The sequence below is a fragment of the Trichomycterus rosablanca genome, chromosome 22 (assembly GCF_030014385.1).
Source record: "Trichomycterus rosablanca isolate fTriRos1 chromosome 22, fTriRos1.hap1, whole genome shotgun sequence".
In the NCBI taxonomy this organism is placed as follows: domain Eukaryota; kingdom Metazoa; phylum Chordata; class Actinopteri; order Siluriformes; family Trichomycteridae; genus Trichomycterus; species Trichomycterus rosablanca.
In genome coordinates this window covers 15,812,321-15,832,015 of record NC_086009.1, presented here as the reverse complement: position 1 = coordinate 15,832,015, position 19,695 = coordinate 15,812,321, and the positions used below count along the sequence as shown (strand labels likewise).

The 19,695-nt window shown below is 41.4% G+C and overlaps 1 protein-coding gene across 1 annotated transcript in view; it reads right to left on the bottom strand.

Annotated features, from left to right (window-relative positions):
- sdk2a (sidekick cell adhesion molecule 2a) overlaps window positions 1-19,695 on the bottom strand; it is a 75,852-nt gene that overhangs the window by 24,146 nt on the left and 32,011 nt on the right. The window contains exons 15-28 of the mRNA XM_063018434.1: window positions 5,562-5,702; window positions 5,048-5,229; window positions 4,727-4,842; window positions 4,327-4,522; window positions 4,046-4,144; window positions 3,779-3,970; window positions 3,419-3,540; window positions 3,217-3,326; window positions 2,982-3,132; window positions 2,617-2,854; window positions 1,692-1,807; window positions 1,415-1,604; window positions 331-429; window positions 46-240 (exon numbers count right to left, since the gene is read on the bottom strand). Coding sequence (XP_062874504.1) covers window positions 46-240; window positions 331-429; window positions 1,415-1,604; window positions 1,692-1,807; window positions 2,617-2,854; window positions 2,982-3,132; window positions 3,217-3,326; window positions 3,419-3,540; window positions 3,779-3,970; window positions 4,046-4,144; window positions 4,327-4,522; window positions 4,727-4,842; window positions 5,048-5,229; window positions 5,562-5,702 — 2,147 coding nt within the window. The remainder of the gene's footprint in view (window positions 1-45; window positions 241-330; window positions 430-1,414; window positions 1,605-1,691; window positions 1,808-2,616; window positions 2,855-2,981; window positions 3,133-3,216; window positions 3,327-3,418; window positions 3,541-3,778; window positions 3,971-4,045; window positions 4,145-4,326; window positions 4,523-4,726; window positions 4,843-5,047; window positions 5,230-5,561; window positions 5,703-19,695) is intronic.

Genomic DNA, 19,695 nt, shown 5'->3' with positions numbered 1-19,695 from the left:
ACACAATACACTTATAAATAATGTATTTAAAGGTGTAATTGGCACCTCTTTTTTCTGTAGTGACCACCAAGGCTTCTGCGGCCTCCCCCCAGCCCTTTCTGGTCTGAGCCGTGAGACGGAACACGTAAACGCTCTCCGGTTTGAGCCCAACAGCCGTATACTGACGTGCACTTGGGCTGAGGACATCCACGACTGCGGAGCTGCTGTTGGACGAGTTATGCCGATACGTAATTTGATAAGCTGAAAGAAATACAATACAAATGAAAACAGTAAAATATGACAATATGCAAATATGCAGGCTTTTCAGATCCTTGACAGATGCACACTCACCGAGGATAATGCCGTTGGGATGAGCGGGAGGCTGCCATATGAGCCGGACTGAACTGGTTCTGACCTCAGGAAAGAGAATTCCTACTGGGGGCCCGGGCACTGTCACAGTGAGAGAAGAAAAACCTACTGCAGCTGGCACTTTTATGGCAATTAGTCATAGAATAAAATAAACTGTCTAATATTGTGTAAGCTCCCTTTATGCTTCCATAGCAGCTCTGACCTGGTGACGCATGGACTCTACGAGACCTTTAAAGGTGTCTTGTGGTATCTGGCACCAAGACATTAGGCCTCATGGATGTCTAGCACATCCCACAGGTGCTCAATCGAATTAAAATCTCGGCAATTTGGAGACCAAGTCACCACCATGAACTCATTGTCATGTTCCTTCAACCATTTCTGAACATTTTTGCAGTGTGGCAGGGTGCATTATCCTGTTAAAGGCCACCGTTGCCATGGTTGCCATGCCATGGGGTATAGGGGTAAACTTGGTCTGCAACAATATTTAGGTGGTATTAATGTAACAGGACCCAAGGTTTCTCAGCAGAACTATGCCTAAAGCATCACACTCCCTCTGCCAGCCTGCCTTCTGCCACTATGAGTATAGTGCACACAACCAACGATGTAAATGATGCAAAATAATATGTGATCTTTTTCCATTGCTTCATGAATCAATCCTGATGCTCATGTAGGCACTGTAGGCACTGTCAGTGGTGGACTGGGGTCAGTATGGGCACCCTGACCAGTCTGTAGCTAGGTAGCCCCATACACAGCATGCTATAATGCATTGTGGGAATCTTTCTATCATAACCAGCATGAACTTTTCCAGCAGTTTTTGCTACAGTAGCGTTTTTGAGGGATTGGACCAACTGGCAGAGGGCAGAAATGAGACTTGGGCACAATGACCCTGTTGCCAATTCACTGGTCATCCTTGTTTGGATCACTTTTGGTAGGGATTAAGCATTGTATCCTGGAAATACTCTACATCTAGGTCCTTGTCAAATGTTATTCACTTCACCTGGAAGTGGTTTTAATCTTAAGGCTGATCAGTGTAGGTTGTTGTATTCAGAACACTTTAATCCCTTACCATCATCCAGTGTTCTCTGCAGGATGGCAGGCACGCTGGGTGCACCGTCTCCTATACGTGTGAAGCCCAGCACCTGGATCTCATAAAGAACATACTTGGCCAGGTCGGTCAGCTGGACACTGTGACTGGTGTTCCCCTCCACTGTCCAGAAAAGCCGGGATGAATCTGAGTCTTTCTCCCTATATGCCACCTGAGAAAAAAATAGAGATGGATAATGTTCTCATTTTTGGCTGCAGACTTAAACCTGAAATGGTTTTGTGAATAAAATCTACAGAACCTTGTAGCCCAGGATGAGTCCATTACGATCAGCTTCTGCAATCTCTCCCCAGCGGACCAGGATGCTACTGGAGGTTGTGGCAAAGGCCGAGACGTTGGAGGGACCATTGGAAGGCACTGCAACAAAAGGCCATATCACCAGTTATGGCATATACCAAAATGACAAAAATGAAAGCAGATTGGAGTACACAGGTTTACACACCTGTGATCAATTTCCATGATCTATTCAGATTTTTTTTTCCTATTTATGCATTTATCCCCTTTTCTGCCAATTTAACATAATCAGATCGTCTTCCGCTGCATGATCTTTTCCCACCCGGCAGACTTTAATAGCCACAGCGTCAAAGACCCCACCCACTTTCAGCACGGTCTTTCCCACCCGTCAGACTTAATAGTCCATTTTGTGCATCGCCAATTATGCCCACTAGAGGGTGCCCAGCTGAACGGTAGCAGAGCTAAGGTTCGAACTCGGAGAGTTCAGAGTCTCTGTGCTAGTATGCTAGCGGATTATACTGCTGTGCCCCCTAGGCATCCCGATTTATTCATATTTTAAGGAAACGTAGGACTAAAAAGGACTGTTTAAATAAAATGTTGAATTATTTTTTTATAATTTTGCCTCACAACGCCGGTAAATAATATTAACATGGAAATAACTTCATATTTCTAATATTTCTAACTGACTCCTTACAAGTTCGGGTTTAGACCTGCTAATTTAGCTATTAAGTTAACCACAGTTAAATGTTGTAGTAAAATGACAAAATCGATAATTAAAACAAATTGACTATTGATCTAAATTTGGAATATTGTGCAGTCATGCTGGGATCTCATGGCTCATCAGATTTTGCACAAACATGTGGAGTCCATGCCAAATTACAAACAGCAGTAGATAAAGATAAAGAAAACAGAGCAGAAAGCTTAATCCCCACCTGACTCTCTGGTCCTGGCATGGACCGGCTGGCTCCATGGTCCTGAGCCGATGCCATTTAAAGCCTGAACACGGACCTCGTACTCGGTCCACTCCTCCAGGTCCTCGATTGTGAATTCTCTCTCCAGTCTGTCCGAGATGACGTGGGAAAGGACTCCTGCTTTCATACCTGCCCGAGAGTACTGCACCCTGTAGCCCACCAGCTCCGGATTGCCATTGTACTCCCACTCCGGCAAAGGCTGTAGAACACGCAGCATTCTTTTACATGAACCTTGACACTTTACAACCCTAGGTACATTGTACTGTACGAGATAGAGACTCCAGAAGGTGCTTTTGCCCTATGTGGAGAGTATTTTTTAAACTTACCACCCATCGTAACCAGAGGCTGGTCTCACTGGCCGTGCGAAGGGTGACATTGGCAGGGGCGATGTCTGGTGGAGCCTGCAGCGTCTGGATTTTTCTAGAAGGTTGACTGGGAGGACTGGTTCCCACTATATTAACCTGACGCATACGAAACCTAAAACACAGATCAGTGCTGATTGAGCGGTCAGGAAAGGCTGGTAATCAGGTTTGCAGACATGCCAAATAGAAGTAAGCGTACCTGTAGAAGGTGTACGGGTTGAGACCTTCCACTATAAGAGAACGTATGTCAGGCTCATTGGAAAGCTGATGGACCGTTAACCACTCTTCATTGTCTCCAATGACTCCAATCTGGGCCATAGAATTGAACAATATAAAAGACATATTAGACTGTTGAAATCAAACATACAGACACCCAGATGGATGGATTAACCAACGCTTACCTGGGCCTCCACAATCCAGCGGGAGATGGAAGTCTTACCATCATAGCCAGGCTTGAACTGCAAGGCCACCGAGCGAGGGCCTATGTTAGAGATGGCAATGTTGGTGGGAGGACCTGGCATTTCTGTAGCAAGAGCAGAAGAACAATCAGGCATATGAGCTGTGAAACCTATAATGCTAGATCTCATATGCTGTCATAACTGGTCATAACAGGTCACCAATATCATGACAGCTTTTTGGCAAATAACATACCTTGTTATCAGTTACCAGTAATGAGTGATCTAACATGACATGTTTATGTAGGTCATAGAGTGAAGGCTATAATACAATTGTTCACCATTATTATGGGTCTTGAGCCTAACCTGGTGGCACTCCGGAAGATATGGTAGAAGAGGAGAGTTGGCCCTGGCCCTTGGAGGTCATGGCAGCTACCTGGATGGTGTAGGTGGTAAGGGCGGTCAGTCCGGTCACACGGTACGCCTGTGTGAGATTGGGCAGGTAGTGCGTGACTCGCGTGTTGGTGCGGTTGAACTCCTCCCAGGAGATTCGGTACCCTGCAACGATCAGGAAATCAATAACATAACCAAATGAGAATGGATATCGTTTTCTCTGCTGTACAGTAACTCCACCTGTGAGAATGCCGTTCTTCTCATGCGGCTCCTTCCAGCTCACTTTCAAAGATGTATCGAGGATCTCTGTGAAGCTCAGGTGACCTACTGGTCCTGGAGCTGGGGACACATGTGAGACAGTCAGTCCAACAGCTAACAGGGACTGAAACCTTGGTAATTAGGGCTGCTTGTGCTACCATTGGTGCAGGTGGCTAGTAAAATTGTAACTTTTATTATTGCATCCTATAAGAGACATCTGATAAAGCATACATCAGTCGTTAGCATAAATCTCAGACACTTACTGTCCTCATGGGTGCGAATGCGCTGTGAAGGACTCCGAGGTCCATCCCCAGGTGTGGTAAAACACAGCACTGAAGTAAAATACTCTGTAAACTTTCTCAACCCGGCGATGTACCCCACATGTACGCTGTCTTGAAAGTTGGGCCTGACTGTCACCACGGCTACGTCCTCATCATGCCCAGGTTGCCAGGCTAACAGCTGTGGAAAGTACATGAGAGGTTACAAAAAAGGAAAAAAAAGAAAGGAAAACGTAGAGGGCACGGCCTCCATCTCTCGCCCGGACAGAAACGTCAATATGTGCCACGCAGCTGCCACTGAGGCATTATTGAGACGAATTGTAGCACAGAAATTATGTTTTTTGTTCAAGTCTGAACACTAGAGGGCAGAAGGATGACCGCTCACTTTGTAGCCCTGGTTGATGCCGTTGATGAACTGCGGGCTCGGGGCGCTCCACGTGAATCGAACGGTGGTGGAGTTGACAGCCTCGGTTTGCACATTTCCTGGCGGGACTGTGGGAACTGTGAGGCATAGAACAGGCAATGACATGTAAAGGTAAATAAAAGGTAAAACACTAAAGCATATTTTACTACAATCTATCTTTAACAAATCAATACAAATAGCTTATATGAAAAACACAAGAATGGTTTACACCTCAGCAGGTCTAGCCTGTAGATATGCAGTGTGGCCTGCTGTAATATAAATGTAATATAGCCCATTCATTACCTCCTTGAAGGGTCCACTCTGTGACCTTCGGGCTGAAGACGCCCTGACCTGCACCATTGTAGGCAGCCACCTCAATCTCATAGTTGGTCCAAATGATAAGATCTTCCAACAGTAGGTTGGTCTGGTCTGGGTTTGTAATGTTTTTGATCTGGCAGTCCACCGGAAGACCTGACAGGCAGTATCTAAACCAACATAGACAAGTCAAGTCAAACTAGTCAAGCATAAACAATTGTTGTCCTTGGAACACTTGTACATTTACAAATTACTTATATAATTTAGATAAGGTCATATGACATTCCCTACACTGGTCTTTCACACTCACTTCTTATTCCTTATTTGTATATTTTTCAATATTGAACAAAAGAATCACTGCACCTTTTTGACCCACCCCTAACAATAATACAAAGGAATAGTGTAGTACTTTTTCTTAAATGTATCTGAATTTGTATGTAAGACTAAGGAGCTATTTTGGAGAGTGTGTTTAGTATTCGGCCTCGTGCATGAGAAGTGTCACCTGATAATGTAACCCTGCAGCAGGCCGTTCTGGTGGCTCTCTAGGGGAGGCTGCCACTGGATCATGATGGACTGATTAGTCCGGCCGCTGGCAATGACTGTTTGAGGAGGGGCGCTGGGTGGCTCCTCAGGTAAGGTCAGCCTGAGAAAATTGAGAGTGGAAGGCACAGAGGGGATTGGAGAAAGCGGTAGAATGGGGGAAAAAAGGAAAAAGGAGTGAGAATGAGAAAGTGCTTTTTCAAACATTGGGTTAATATTTTATGTAAGGCTGGAGCTTCAGGAAAGAATTGTCAATCAGTTCAGTTTAGGTCTTTTACCATCTACCATACATTATATTATAAAAAGATTCAGGAAATCCGAAGAAATCTTCGTCTTTGTACGGCAAGATCAGAACCCACTGTTGAATATGTATGATCTTTATGCCCTTAGAAAAATTGAGCACTTCAGAAAACCCTTGACATTTAACACAGTCTGTACCGACAAGAAGATCAACCTGAAACACTTATACACTAAGAGAGGCTTACATCAATTATAGGCAGAAATGCCACCAATGTATTCTCTGGGTGCTCAAGGTCATGGTCAGGTGTGCACATACTTTATGTTAGAGTGTAGTATAGTCTAACCACATACCATTATAGTGGAGATTTGTGCAAACCCATTAAAATTCCATGTAAATGAGTGAAATGGACACTAACCCCTGTAGTCATGTTAACATCTAGAACATATCACTAGTATAGCAAACACGAGGTAGAGGCAACTCCATATCAATTCAAATTCCAAACAAGGTAATGCCTGGGTGTCCAAATACTTCTGATCTGATAGCGTACGTGTCAGACAGAGAGTCTGCACTGCAGTGCATATTGATAGAATAAACTTATCACTACTGCCTTTCCTAGTCCTTTAAACTTGACAAAGGGTTGCATCAGCTCCCAGTCATTCAGGGCGGTCTATCAAAAGTATGATATAACAAAAAGCTTTGTTCGGCTTAAGGCCGTTGGTTCAGAGTTCTCTTCTGAGTGGCAGGATAAGGATTTGCCACTCAGATAGGCACACTATATAAAAAGATAATGTAAAGGTTTTTCAGTATTCTTGGAAAATCTTTATCAGATCTTTTTAAAAAGCATCCAATTACATTCACTATGTGTTTGAATCAGGGCTCTTGGGATGTTCCACAAGAGGGCAATGTAGGATAGAAAGTGGTAAACAGCTCTCATCAGGTCTAAATGACTTATTTCTGAGCATGATCATATAGCCATTCATTCATTTTTACTACTATTTATCCTGTTACACACTGGAACCACAAAAAAACACTGGGCACCAGTCAGGAATACCCAGGACCAATGACGAATCCATTGCAGGGCTTCAGCCATCCCCTTTAGACAAGTTAATCATGTCTGTGTATATAGCACTAGTGGGCTAGTCCAGCATTTTCCATTAAAAATCTGACTCTGTCCATAATTAATACAAATGAGATGAAAAAATGAAACAAAAAGACCAATTAAATGAACCTATAAACAATAAATAACTAATAATGTTATAAATAATGTTAAGCTAGGGTGACCATAGTTTGTTGACAGCATGTGGCAAACAGACACCTGCCCTGGATGGAAGGTTTAGTTCCGGTAAAAGGGGGGCAATAAAAACAATAAAACAACAAATAAAACAGTTCATCAGTAGAGCCATTTCGCCAGAATGTGGCGCTATCACATATTCACAATAATCTTAGTACATACACTTGGAAATATTCGCCCTGACTTTTTAACAAGGTAGACGTGTAGTCCATTGATCTGTAGCTGTTGTGATGCTTTGTGGCATGAAATGCAAAAACTCCCTCTGCCGCAGTAACATCTTCTGTTTAACCCGATCTCACAAAATAGCCAAACTCTAGACAAACTCTCTCTGATTTAGCTGCAGTTTTGTGTTTTGCTAAACTAGTACCTTTATTGGACACTATGCCTGCCATGCATTAAGCTTAGAAATCCCAGCCAGACGCTTGTTTTTTATTTTATTTTATATTTTGTTTATGCATTTTCTCCCCTTTTTCTCCCTTTTTTTAGTGCGTCCAATTGCCCGATGGTGTCATGCTTCCTCTCCACCAATGCCGATCCCCGCTATGATTGAGGAGAGCGAGGTTAACCCACGCCCCCTCCGACACGTGGGCAGCAGCCGTATGCATTTTCTCACCTACAATGTGACGAGTGCAATGCGGATCAGCACTGTGTACGGAGAGACACACCCTGACAGCACTCTTTTCCCGTCTCTGTGCAGGTGCCATCAATCAGCCACCAGAGGTCGTAATTGCATTAGTTATGAGAGAAACCCTATCTGGCTTTTTAATATCCCACCCCTATCTGAACAACAGGCCAATCGATTTGATACGATGTATTCGAGATCCCAGCTCTGGTGTTCAGCGTGTGTTTTACCGCTGCGCCACCTAAGCAACCTGGCCAGATGCATTGATGTATGGTCACCCTATGTTAAGCGCTGGTCGGGGATCTATACAGATCTACAAGATTGGCTATATCTGGGGTAAGGGATGGCATCACAGCCCTTCGATGGATAAAGTATTCATAAAAACAAGCACGTTTCTGAATCTCTGCAATCATTGTCAAATTAGGAACTAAAGAAAGCATCTAATTTCTCTCACATTAGTGGTGAACAGATTTAGCATGTTAAATCATTTTTTCTATTATGTGGTTGAAAGGCTTTTTACCGGTTGTATATTTGTGCCCTGAGACCTGATGGGCAAGCAGTGTGTCACTTCAAGGTATGTCCCATTACAACAAGTACTACAGAAATGCCGGTGCCTAAAAATGACTACTTTATACTAAAAAAACCATTATGCTCAGAGCAGCTTGCATCTAGCCATGCATTTAAATGAACCACTTACCTAATTACCATATTATTTAAACCAACCTGGAGAAGTTTAATTATTAGGCAAATCTACCAGAAGTTTATTAATATTAATACCAACACATCAAGCTCCTATTAAGGTCTGGTCGTATGACAGGCAGTCCAGGTCAGTGTTTCCCTGGTCCTTAAGGTCGTATCTTATGAATTATGGGCATGTATTTAGCTGTTGTGGGGCTTTAATGAGCCCACAAGGTTAGGACTCAATGACAATTGTGATAATTGTGTGTAGAAATTTGACAGGGTGGGTAAGGGTAGACTTCAGTGGGTTGACATTAAATTAAGCAGCGGTGGCTCAGTGGTTAAGGTACTGGGTAATTAGAAGGTTGCTGCTTCAAGCCCCAAGACTGCCAATTTGCCAATGTGGGGCCAGTGATTTAGAATAAACCCCAGTTGGACCTACATCACAAAAGGATAAAATAAGACAAACATTTAAACCAAGACCCTACCACTTAATGCTATAGATCTTCTTGCTCACCAAGAGACAGGAGTGAATAAATATTTGGAGACCATGAGCTTGAGCCCCAATAATGCCATGGTCCAGCAGTCCAATGTATGACAAGAGTCTCTCTACTGTGATCAAAGGCTTACTAACAAAATCTAAGAATTTAGCAGTAAGCATCCCCTATAAGATCTCTGCAGTACCACATTACAACCACATTGCTGGCGAATGGACGGCCATACAACACTGAATGGGTATCATGTTTCACGTAAAGAGGTCCTAGGCAAAGATACAGGAAGACTGCCAGGCCGGTATATGACACAGATTGTTGGTGGGTCTCCCAAAAACCAATTCAAAAGAAAAGGGCCTTTTGATAAATACTGACCACTGCAGACCGGGAACACCCCACAAGAGCTGCAGTTTTGGAGATGCTCTGACCCAGTCGTCTAGCCAGCACAATTTGGCCTTTGTCAAACTCGCTCAGATCATTACGCTTGCACATTTTTCCTGATTCTAACACATCAACTTTGAGGATAAAATGTTCACTTGCTGCCTAATATATCTCACCTACTAACAGGTGCTCTGATGAAGAGATAATCAGTGTTATTGAATTCACCTGTCAGTGGTCATGATGTTATGCCTAGTCGGTGTGTATATATTTATATATAACCAATGATTCTAGTTGTTAATATCCACCCAGACTAGTGTTAGTTTTATATCAAACATTTTAATCTTTTTATTAACTAATCTTGCAGTTCATTATAAAACTAATAAAAACAGTGACAGGTCTCAGGGGTGCATTGTCTTACTTCTTGCAAATTTTCTAACCAATGATTTGTCGTTAGGAGCATTAAATAGAATTTGGTTTGGACCATTTGTTACCCAGGAGTGTACAGTGTACATACACTGCTTTGCAGAAACTGTAATTTACTACCCGGTACCTTCAGAAATCTATAGAAACAACTATAGCAAAATACATCAAAGACATTTCATCCTTCTCTGGTTTGCACCATGTCTATGCTTGGATGGAGGAGATGGATGCTTGCAAGATAAACTCTACACTTCAGAACCTTTGTATCCCCTACAGCTCACGTTGCAGTGAATTCATAATGTATGTAATTAATATCTGTTGGAAGGAACTATACAAAATTTGAAGCCGCAGATTTATTAACCTTTTTTTATTAAGCTTTCAAATATAATCACACAATCACAGGAATAAAAACCAGTAATTACCAAGCATGGAGCCTAAGAAAGTAAAACCATCAGAAACCCAATGATTTAGCATCAGTACAGAAACCGAACACTTCAATATTAACTGGATCCAATTCAGACCTAAACTTTTTGTATATAAATATACATTTTAATACCAATTATGTCTGTGTAGATGCCTGATCGACTGATAGCACAACCTGAATCGCTGCCGTTTTGGTCTACCTGAGCTGCTTACTAAATCTAGTTCTTAATGATATTAGTAAACTGTTATAGGGATAAATAGGAAGGAACGCTAAAATCATTTGAAGCTGCAGATTTATTAACTAAGCTTGCAAATATACTGGTCCCAGTATTGGATTGTATTAAAAACAATCACGGTGCAGGAATAAAAACCAGTAATTACCAAGAATGAAGCCTAAGAAAGTAAAACCAGCAGGAAACCCAATGATTTAGCATTAATTCAGCAGAACAGGGCACACGAATACAAAAAGCTTACACAAAAACACTTATACATTTTAATGCCGATAATGTGTGTAGATGCACGATCGGCTGATAGCACTGCCTAAATATCAGTTTCAGCAGTTGTGCTCTACCTGCGCTCCTTACTAAATCTAGTTCTTAATAATAGTAGTAAACTGTTATAGGGATAATTAGGAATAACATTGGAGACATTAATTCTGAGTGGCACAACAAAAAAGTGTTAAACCTAACTATCTGGGGTGTCAGACCTAATAATTTAACAACCGGCCATGACCAGGACTCCAAGACAAGCATGTCTGGCTGAAGAATCTGACAGGCATTTAAAGCAATGGCGTTCATCTGTCTACTATTAATTAGCCTGAAGCTATCCAGCTGGGTGTGTGTTAGTCTTCAACTATGCTACAGCACTCTTTTAATCCAAAAAGCACTTTCAGTCGGATGACACATTTACAGCAGAAACTGGACTGATTCGAGCTAAATTGAAAGAATTGGCTACATTTACATGAATTTACAAACACAAATTCCCAACGGCATGGCTGATTCTGTCTATTATTAATCAGCTTGACACTGACCAATGACGGGCTTCTGCTGGGCATCTGGAAGCTCGTGTATGAAAAGTGTGGTTAGTCTGTAACTAGTAAAAATGAGACGCTACGGCAGTTTGTTTTAATAGAAAGTGCTTCCAGTCGAATTATACATATTACACGGAAATAGTGAGGTGATGCTGACAGAACTGCAAGGAGTGGCTGAATTTGCTTACGTGTTAGTGTCTAATCACTCACTGTAAGATGCCACAGCACTCTGTTAATACTCTGCCGATAAAACAAAGCATAAAAAGCAAGATAATAGTTTGAGACGCCTGGCAGGCAGAAAAGTAGGGATGCATGTGCATAAAATCATCAATCTTCTACATTATCCGAAGTGACTTCTAAATGAATACAATTCCAGCGATTGAGAGTTAAAAGCCTTGCTCAGTAAGCAATCTAATGAACCAGGAGAAAGTAAAAACAAAGAGGATAAGCACAAAAAGCAAAAAATCAAAGCAATCAGTAGTGCAGTAGAATACTGACTGGTTCATGAGAGAAAAAAACTCAAACAAAACAATAAAGACTAAGAAGAAACTGTGATTGCGGAAAGTAAGCTACCCAGTCCACCAATGTTCCACAACACATTCACATTTAAGGGATTAAAGCCCAAAAGGCAAAAAGTGAAAGCAATCAGTAGTACAATAGAATACTTACTGGTTTGTAAGAGGAAAAAATCCAAACAAAACAATAAAGACTATGATGAAGGACGGCATGTCAGCTACTTGATCCACCAATGTTCCACAACACGTTCACCAAAAGGGTTAAAACACAAAAAGTGAATGCAATCAGTAGTACAGCAGAATACTGACCAGTTCATGAGAGAAAAAGCCCCAAACAAAACAATAAAGGCTAAGAAGAAATTGTAATGAAGCACGAAAAGTAAGCTACTCTATCCACCAATGTTTCACAACACATTCATCAAAGGGGCTAAAGCCCAAAAGGTAAAAGTAAAAGCAATCAGTAGTACAGTAGAATACTGACTAATTTATGAGAAAAAAAAACCCCAAAAATAACAATAAAGACGAGAAACTGTGAAAAAAAGAAGAAACTGTGATGAAGCGCGGCACGTAAGATACTCGGTCCACCAATGTTCCACAACACATTCACAGACCAATGCTTCACCCTTAAGTCCAGCTATTCAAAAGAAAAGGGATGCCAGATCCCTTTAAAGCAATGCACAATGCAAAGATTCAGCAATGAGTTAAACTCGGTCGGTTCATATAGCGATGAGTTTAGCTTCCGTGCTACTTGTTGCTACTTGTTACTACTGCTTGTTGACCTGCGTTTCACAGCCATGTCAACACAAAGTCCATAGCATGGGACTAAAAACAGGCAGATGGCGTTCCCTCAAGTGTTTCAATTATCATAAATCCCAAGTACAGTGGGTAACAAGTTAAAACTTGGCAAACTTTAAAAAGGAACAAAGGAACAGGGCAGAAAAGCAGTGATTAACGCTTCGTATTGTGCATACGGATGGCAATACTGAGCAAAGAATTAACAGAAACACCAGAGGCAACACGCACAGACTAATCAGCAGTGAAACTAAAGACAGGTGTGAATAATGATCATAGAAACAAACTAGCCAAACAAGGTCATACATGAATCAATCTTTAATAAATAAATGATAAGATTTCTTCAAAAAATATTGCACTGGGTTCCCGAGTGGCTGAGTAAAACGCAACACAAATGACTTGCATTTAATCTACATCTTTTCATCCTGGTGCTGATGAGAGGTTATTGGGTTTGGTTGTGACAAATCAATGAAGCCCTCATCTGGCTGAGTAATATATGCTAATAATCGAAGCATTGTGCTGCTCAAAGATCAGTCACATTAGCTCACAATCCATAATGAACTGAAGGAATATTTCTCAGAGAGGAATAACATAATTCATCCCGGATATTGGCAGGAATTTTGTAGATTTGCATCTCTAACCACAATCACAATAAACACAAAGTCTAACAATAGCAAACAAGCTAACAGCTAACAGCCAGTTCTCTTAAAATACTAGACACGCTCTGAGGTGATACGATTACAAGTTCAAGCCCTGCAAAACCACAGCTTTCCTTCCAAGAGTCCTACTTCATTTATTTATCCTTTTACACAGAGTAAGATTAACCAGCGTGATACATTTGCGAGTTCATGTAAATGCAAGTTCAAAGTAATGTTTTTGCACAGCGCTTTTAAAAATGGACAATGTGTCAAAACAACTTCAGATTCCAGGGCCGGAAACCCCCTTATGAGCAAGACGAGGGCAACCGTGCCAAGCAAAACTTCCTAAATATTAAAAGACAGAAGCTTTGCTAGAACCCTGATATAACATGCACTCACTTCATGCACTCACTTCATCCCCCTTTTAAGGGCCGGAGAAAATTTGGCTGCAATAAAATTAAGGACCATTGTTGTATTAAATATCTGCCCTTCTACCCCCTACATCAATATCATTGTAAAACTGAAGTGCAGTAACTTTACAAATCGTGTAATAATACTGTTGTTTGTACATATACACCAATCAACCATAACATTAAAACCACGTCCTTGTTTCTACACTCACTGTCCATTTGATCAGCTTCACTTACCATATAGAAGCACTTTGTAGTTCTACAATTACTGACTGTAGTCCATCTGTCAGGACTCTCCCAGGACCACTACAGAGCAGGTATTATTTAGGTGGTGGATCATTCTCAGCACTGCACTGACACTGACATGGTGGTGGTGTGTTAGTGTGTGTTGTGCTGGTATGAGTGGATCAGACACAGCAGCGTTGATGGAGTTTTTTAACACATCACTGACACTGCTGGACTGAGAATAGTCCACCAACCAGCGTCCTGTGACCACTGATGAAGGTCTAGAAGATGACCAACTCAAACAGCAGCAATAGGTGAGCAATCGTCTCTGACTTTACATCTACAAGGTGGACCAACTAGGTAGGAGTGTCTAATAGAGTGGACAGTGAGTGGACACGGTATTTAAAACCTCCAGCAGCGCTGCTGTGTCTGATCCACTCATACCAGCACAACACACACTAACACACCACCACCATGTCAGTGTCACTGCAGTGCTGAGAATCATCCACCACCTAAATAATACCTGCTCCGTAGTGGTCCTGTGGGGGTCCTGACCATTGAAGAACAGGGTGAAAGCAGGCTAAAACGTATATAGAGAAACAGATGGACTACAGTCAGTAATTGTTAAAGCTAATAAAATGGATAGTGAGTGTAGAAACAAGGAGGTGGTTTTAATGTTATAAATACATATCACTGTGACAAAACTAACACTAGTAAAAAATCCAAAACTGGAAACCCTCAAGGACATCATATTACACAAATTACATTCCATCATCGAATTTAAACACAAGTGTTAGTCCTGGGGAATAGCAGTAAACCCAAAAACATTATAACCACGTCTCAAAAAATACAAGACAATGTGCCTAAGTAGTACAGTCATCTGGCAAGCGCAAGTTCAAGCCATTAAAAACCACAGCCAGCCTGCTGGGAGTCAAGATAGTGTAGCTGGGTGGCACTAATGGCACTGAGTGACACTAACAGTACTCAGGTATTTGAGTTTATGTATCAGTTAGCATGCTCATCCAAGCACAAGGTCTGCTAAAGAAAACTGGATAGGCTAGAGTCTGAAAAGAGGAAATAGCTAGCTTTATGTACTTCTAAGAGGCCATGTGTTACTACTCAGCCTCCCACAATGAACAAGCATTTTTCCTGCCAAAAAATGTATCATTTTAATTCTGCTTTACAAAACAGCACAGTGACCGAGTAAAAGACACAGCCTTCAAATAATGCTGATGGAATTGGCTAAATTCCATAACATGATATGTCTTCATTTTTGGCCAGCTGGCTTACATGGACATAATGTACTCGCCAGTTTCATTTAACACTGAATAAAAGTTTTATGAACTGTGAGGAAAATACGCTGTGTAACATCGGATGGTAGGGCCATAATAAATCACAACATATCGACTACAAGCCAGTAAGTAGTGTATAGAAATATGAATAAAATATTTGGGTTATGATCTATTCCACTCACTTTGGTGTTAAAAACAGGAACAGTGGTAGACTGCTGTTGTTGCTGATGGAGACAGTTTGGATCTTGGTAGTGATTTGACCACTTGACTAAACAGCCGTGGTGCTCAGGTGGCGCAGCGGTAAAACACGCTTGCACACCAGAGCTAACATTTCGAACTCCTCAGTCCGAGACTCAGCTCTGCCATCCGGCAGGCTGGGCGCCTACACGAACAACGATTGGCTGTTGTTCAAGGGGGGGTGCTAGAGGGGACCTCATAACTGAAGCAATTACGACCTTTGCTGGCTGATTGATGGCGCCTGAACAGAGTCAGGGGATAGTGAGGATCAGGGTGTGTCTCTCCATACACAAAGCTGATCCACATATGAACTCGCTTCATTAAGGGGAAAAGATGAAGTGGGCTACTGCACATGTGTCGACGGGGCGTGTGTCAGTCACGGCTCTCCTCAGTCAGATTGGAGATCAATATCAGTAAAGAGGAAGCGTAATGCAATCGGGTAATTGGATACGACTAAATTGGGAGTAAAATACAATACAACCCACAAATACAACCCACACCCTGGTTCGAAGCTAGGCTCTGCTACTGGCACAATTGGCAGCGCCTGCAGACAAAATTGGCTGTCGAGTCTGCTGGGTGGGAAAAAGACCAGACTAAATGGTCTTCAAATGCTGTGCAAGGTCCCTGGTTAGCAGCCCGAGGTGCCTGTTCAGAAGTGAATGAGCCTCATGTGCAAATCCAATAAGGCACGGGCGAAAAAGAAGGGGTAGAGAGCCTGCGCACTCGAACGCAATCAGGATCCCCAGCAGCAGAAGACTATTAATAATTGGCTACTCTAAATCGGGAGACAGGGAGAAAATGCGTAAATAAATAAAGAAAAAAAGAAAGTCTCAGTTGATGTTCTAGTTCATTCCAAAGTTGTTCTGAGGTCAGGGCTTTGTGCAGCCCATCAGAGATTCTTTAAACCAAGCTTTTCTTCATGTCTTTATAGACCTTTCTTGCTAAAAAAAGGAAATGACCTTCCCTAAACTATTGCTGCAAAGTTGGAAGCATATGTTTTCTTTTATATAATAGATTTACACCTGTTAACAATGTGTGTTGTGATAGCAAACTGTATTTCTCAAACTGCACCAGTTTCTCTTCGCTAAACCATTCAACCAAATTTGCATATGCAAATGTGTCCTTATTACAAGAAACTCATTAATCTGAATCTGAAAATGTCCAATTAAAATCACCACAACGCAAACATCTGCCAAGCACGTTCCAAGCAGAGCGGGGTATTTATCCTAATCACTGAAATATTACACATACTCCACATTCATACAGGTCCTGACAGTCTTTTATTCTAAATAACCTCTTATTCTGAGGACAAGTAGTTAATTACTTGTGTTTTTTTGTAATTGTATATGCTTCCTTCTAAAGATTCAAATTCTCACTCAAATTGTTATGCTAATATTAACATTTGTTAATAAATGGAAAAGAATCAGGTTCACTAGTGTCCTCAGACTTTTGGCCCCCACTTTCTATATCAGAGATCACACAGCGACTTCAGACTCGACTCGGACTCGTTTCAAATGACTCGGACTTGTGACTCGCAAAAAATGACTTGTAGACAACAAAAGTCAGCAACATTAGTTACGTGTGACAATTATATATATATAGTATATATATATATATATATGATCTGACATAATTCTGATCGTGTCATTATCAGCTCTCTAATAACGCTCCGGCCGTCTTAACCAGCAACGCACACAATGGCTAAATGTTCCAGCCAGCTTCCGGTGTAGCGATGAAGCGTCGCTCCCTACTCCCTACTTTGGATTGCAATCTCACTTAAAATGGTGGAATACCCTACCTAGTGCACTTCACAGTAACAGATAATGTGAATAAAGGCTCCTATAGAATTGGCGCTAATGATTGTAAGAACCGCTTTCTGAACCAATCAGACCTTCTGATTGTAATTTTTAGTAAGAAATGCTGTTATTTGCATGTATTTAGTTTGCAGCGTCACACAGATGACGTGGTAATAAAACACTTGATTGGCTTTCTAACGAGTTCGTGTTTTACTTCACAACTGGGAAAAGTTTGGAGGTTTTTTATTATAAGCACATTTACAAGATAACGGATTATATTTCTAATGGGACACACGGTTATAAATTTAAAAGCATCTGGAAGAACATAAGGTTGGTGTGCCGTAATTTGCAATGAAAACAAAGCGTCAGTTTAAGCTTTTAGCTGGTACCTAGGAAAGTAAAGGCACTAAGTAAAATGGCTAAATACAGTCGCTAATCTGTTGTTGTTTTTTATCTGAACTTACATATTATGTGTTTATTTCTACGCTACATTTCCAATATATGTTTTGTGTAGATTATATTGACTCGTGACTTGACTCTGACTCTAGCCTAAAGACTCGTGACTTGACTCGGGCTCGTATTTTGTGAACATCTCTGCTCTATATAAAGCGGTTAAATAAAAATAAATCTAGATTTTTATGTTGCAAATAAAAGCCGCAGTCACACTTTATCACACTAATAACAAAATGTAACACAATGCAACTGTAGAAAAGACAAAATTAATAATACTTATTTTATACACTTATTTTACAGAGCGCTTTCCAGACTCAAAGACGCTTTACAAACGATACAAGAGCATGACACAAAACAATAGCGATAAAATACGACAAAGAAAAAACTCCAGCAGCGCTGCTGTTTTATCCACTCATACCAGCACAACACACACTAACACACCACCACCATGTCAGTGTCACTGCAGTGCTGAGAATCATCCACCACCTAAATAAGGAGCACTTTCAGCAACTCATCCAACTCTGCTGTAACGAGGAACGGTACAGAAGATCGTTTGTACCAGCAGCGATCACGCTGTATAACACTTTATCTATCTATCTATCTATCTATCTATCTATCTATCTATCTATCTATCTATCTATCTATCTATCTATCTATCTATCTATCACAGCATGAAAGGGGGCTAACAAAGCATGCAGAGAAACAGATGGACAACAGTCAGTAATTGTAGAACTACAAAGTGAAGCTGATAAAATGGACAGTGAGTGTAGAAACAAGGAGGTGGTTTTAATGTTATGGCTGATCGGTGTATATATTTACTCTATTCACCGCTCATATGAGCACATTCAGTACATCCCTCCTTTCTATTTCACCCGGCTTTTAGTACTGAGGTATTCAACCTTTTTCAGCCAGTGACCTCATTTTAACAGTACAACATTTCTTTGACCCCACTACAGCCCTGTTCATATCCTGTGGGCTGTTTTTCCAGCGCGGTTCTGTAAACAAAAGCATTTTCTTCTGTTCCACAGAGTGTTGGTTTTTCAATGTATGATTTTTTTTTTTTTTTTTTTTTTAAAGATGAGTGAGCTATAAGACAGGCGTCAAACAATAAAAAAATGCCAAAGCTAATGGAATTATCATTAGTTTTTTACATATTTAATAAGCAATGTGTTTTCTGCCAAGAACTCTGTATTAATACATTGCCTTTTTATTTATAATTAGCGATTGTGATTGACGACAGACGCCGACTTCTGTGTGCCTTATAATAAACTGAATAACAAACCTATTAATTACACACAAATTACTTTAAACACTTGGAAGCCTATAACATACAGTGAGAGGCAACATATAATCTAAGCATAACAATTTACACCGATCAGCCATAACATTAAAACCACCTCCTTGTTTCTACACTCACTGTTCATTTTATCAGCTCCACTTACCATATAGAATCACTATGTAGTTCTACAATTACTGACTGGAGTCCATCTGTTTCTCTGCATGCTTTGTTAGCCGCCTTTCATGCTGTTCTTCAATGGTCAGGACTCTCACAGGACCCCCACACAACCACCACAGAGCAGGTATTATTTAGGTGGTGGATCATTCTCAGCACTGCACTGACACTGACATGGTGGTGGTGTGTTAGTGTGTGTTGTGCTGGTATGAGTGGAGTTTTTAAACACCTCCTGTCACTGCTGGACTGAGAATAGTCCACCAACCAAAAATATCCAGCCAGCAGCGCCCCGTGGGTCTGACTTTACATCTACAAGGTGGACCAACTAGGTAGGAGTGTCTAACAGAGTGGACAGTGAGTGGACACGGTATTTAAAAACTCCATCAGCATTGCTGTGTCTGATCCACTCATACCAGCACAACACACACTAACACTCCACCACCATGTCATTGTCACTGCAGTGCTGAGAATGACCCACCACCTAAATAATACCTGCTCTGTGGTGGTTGTGTGGGGGTCCTGTGTAGGGGCTCAGCAGAGATTCAAACCCCGGTTTCATTGGCGGTGGGTTAGCGTAACACACCACTGCACCACCCAAGTGCTTTTCAGATATAACGTATTGTAATTAAATTTCACTAGTAAGCAAAGAACAATGTGACACGGTGGGGCCATTCCCTTCAAATCTGAGGGAGTTTGAGGAACTGACTG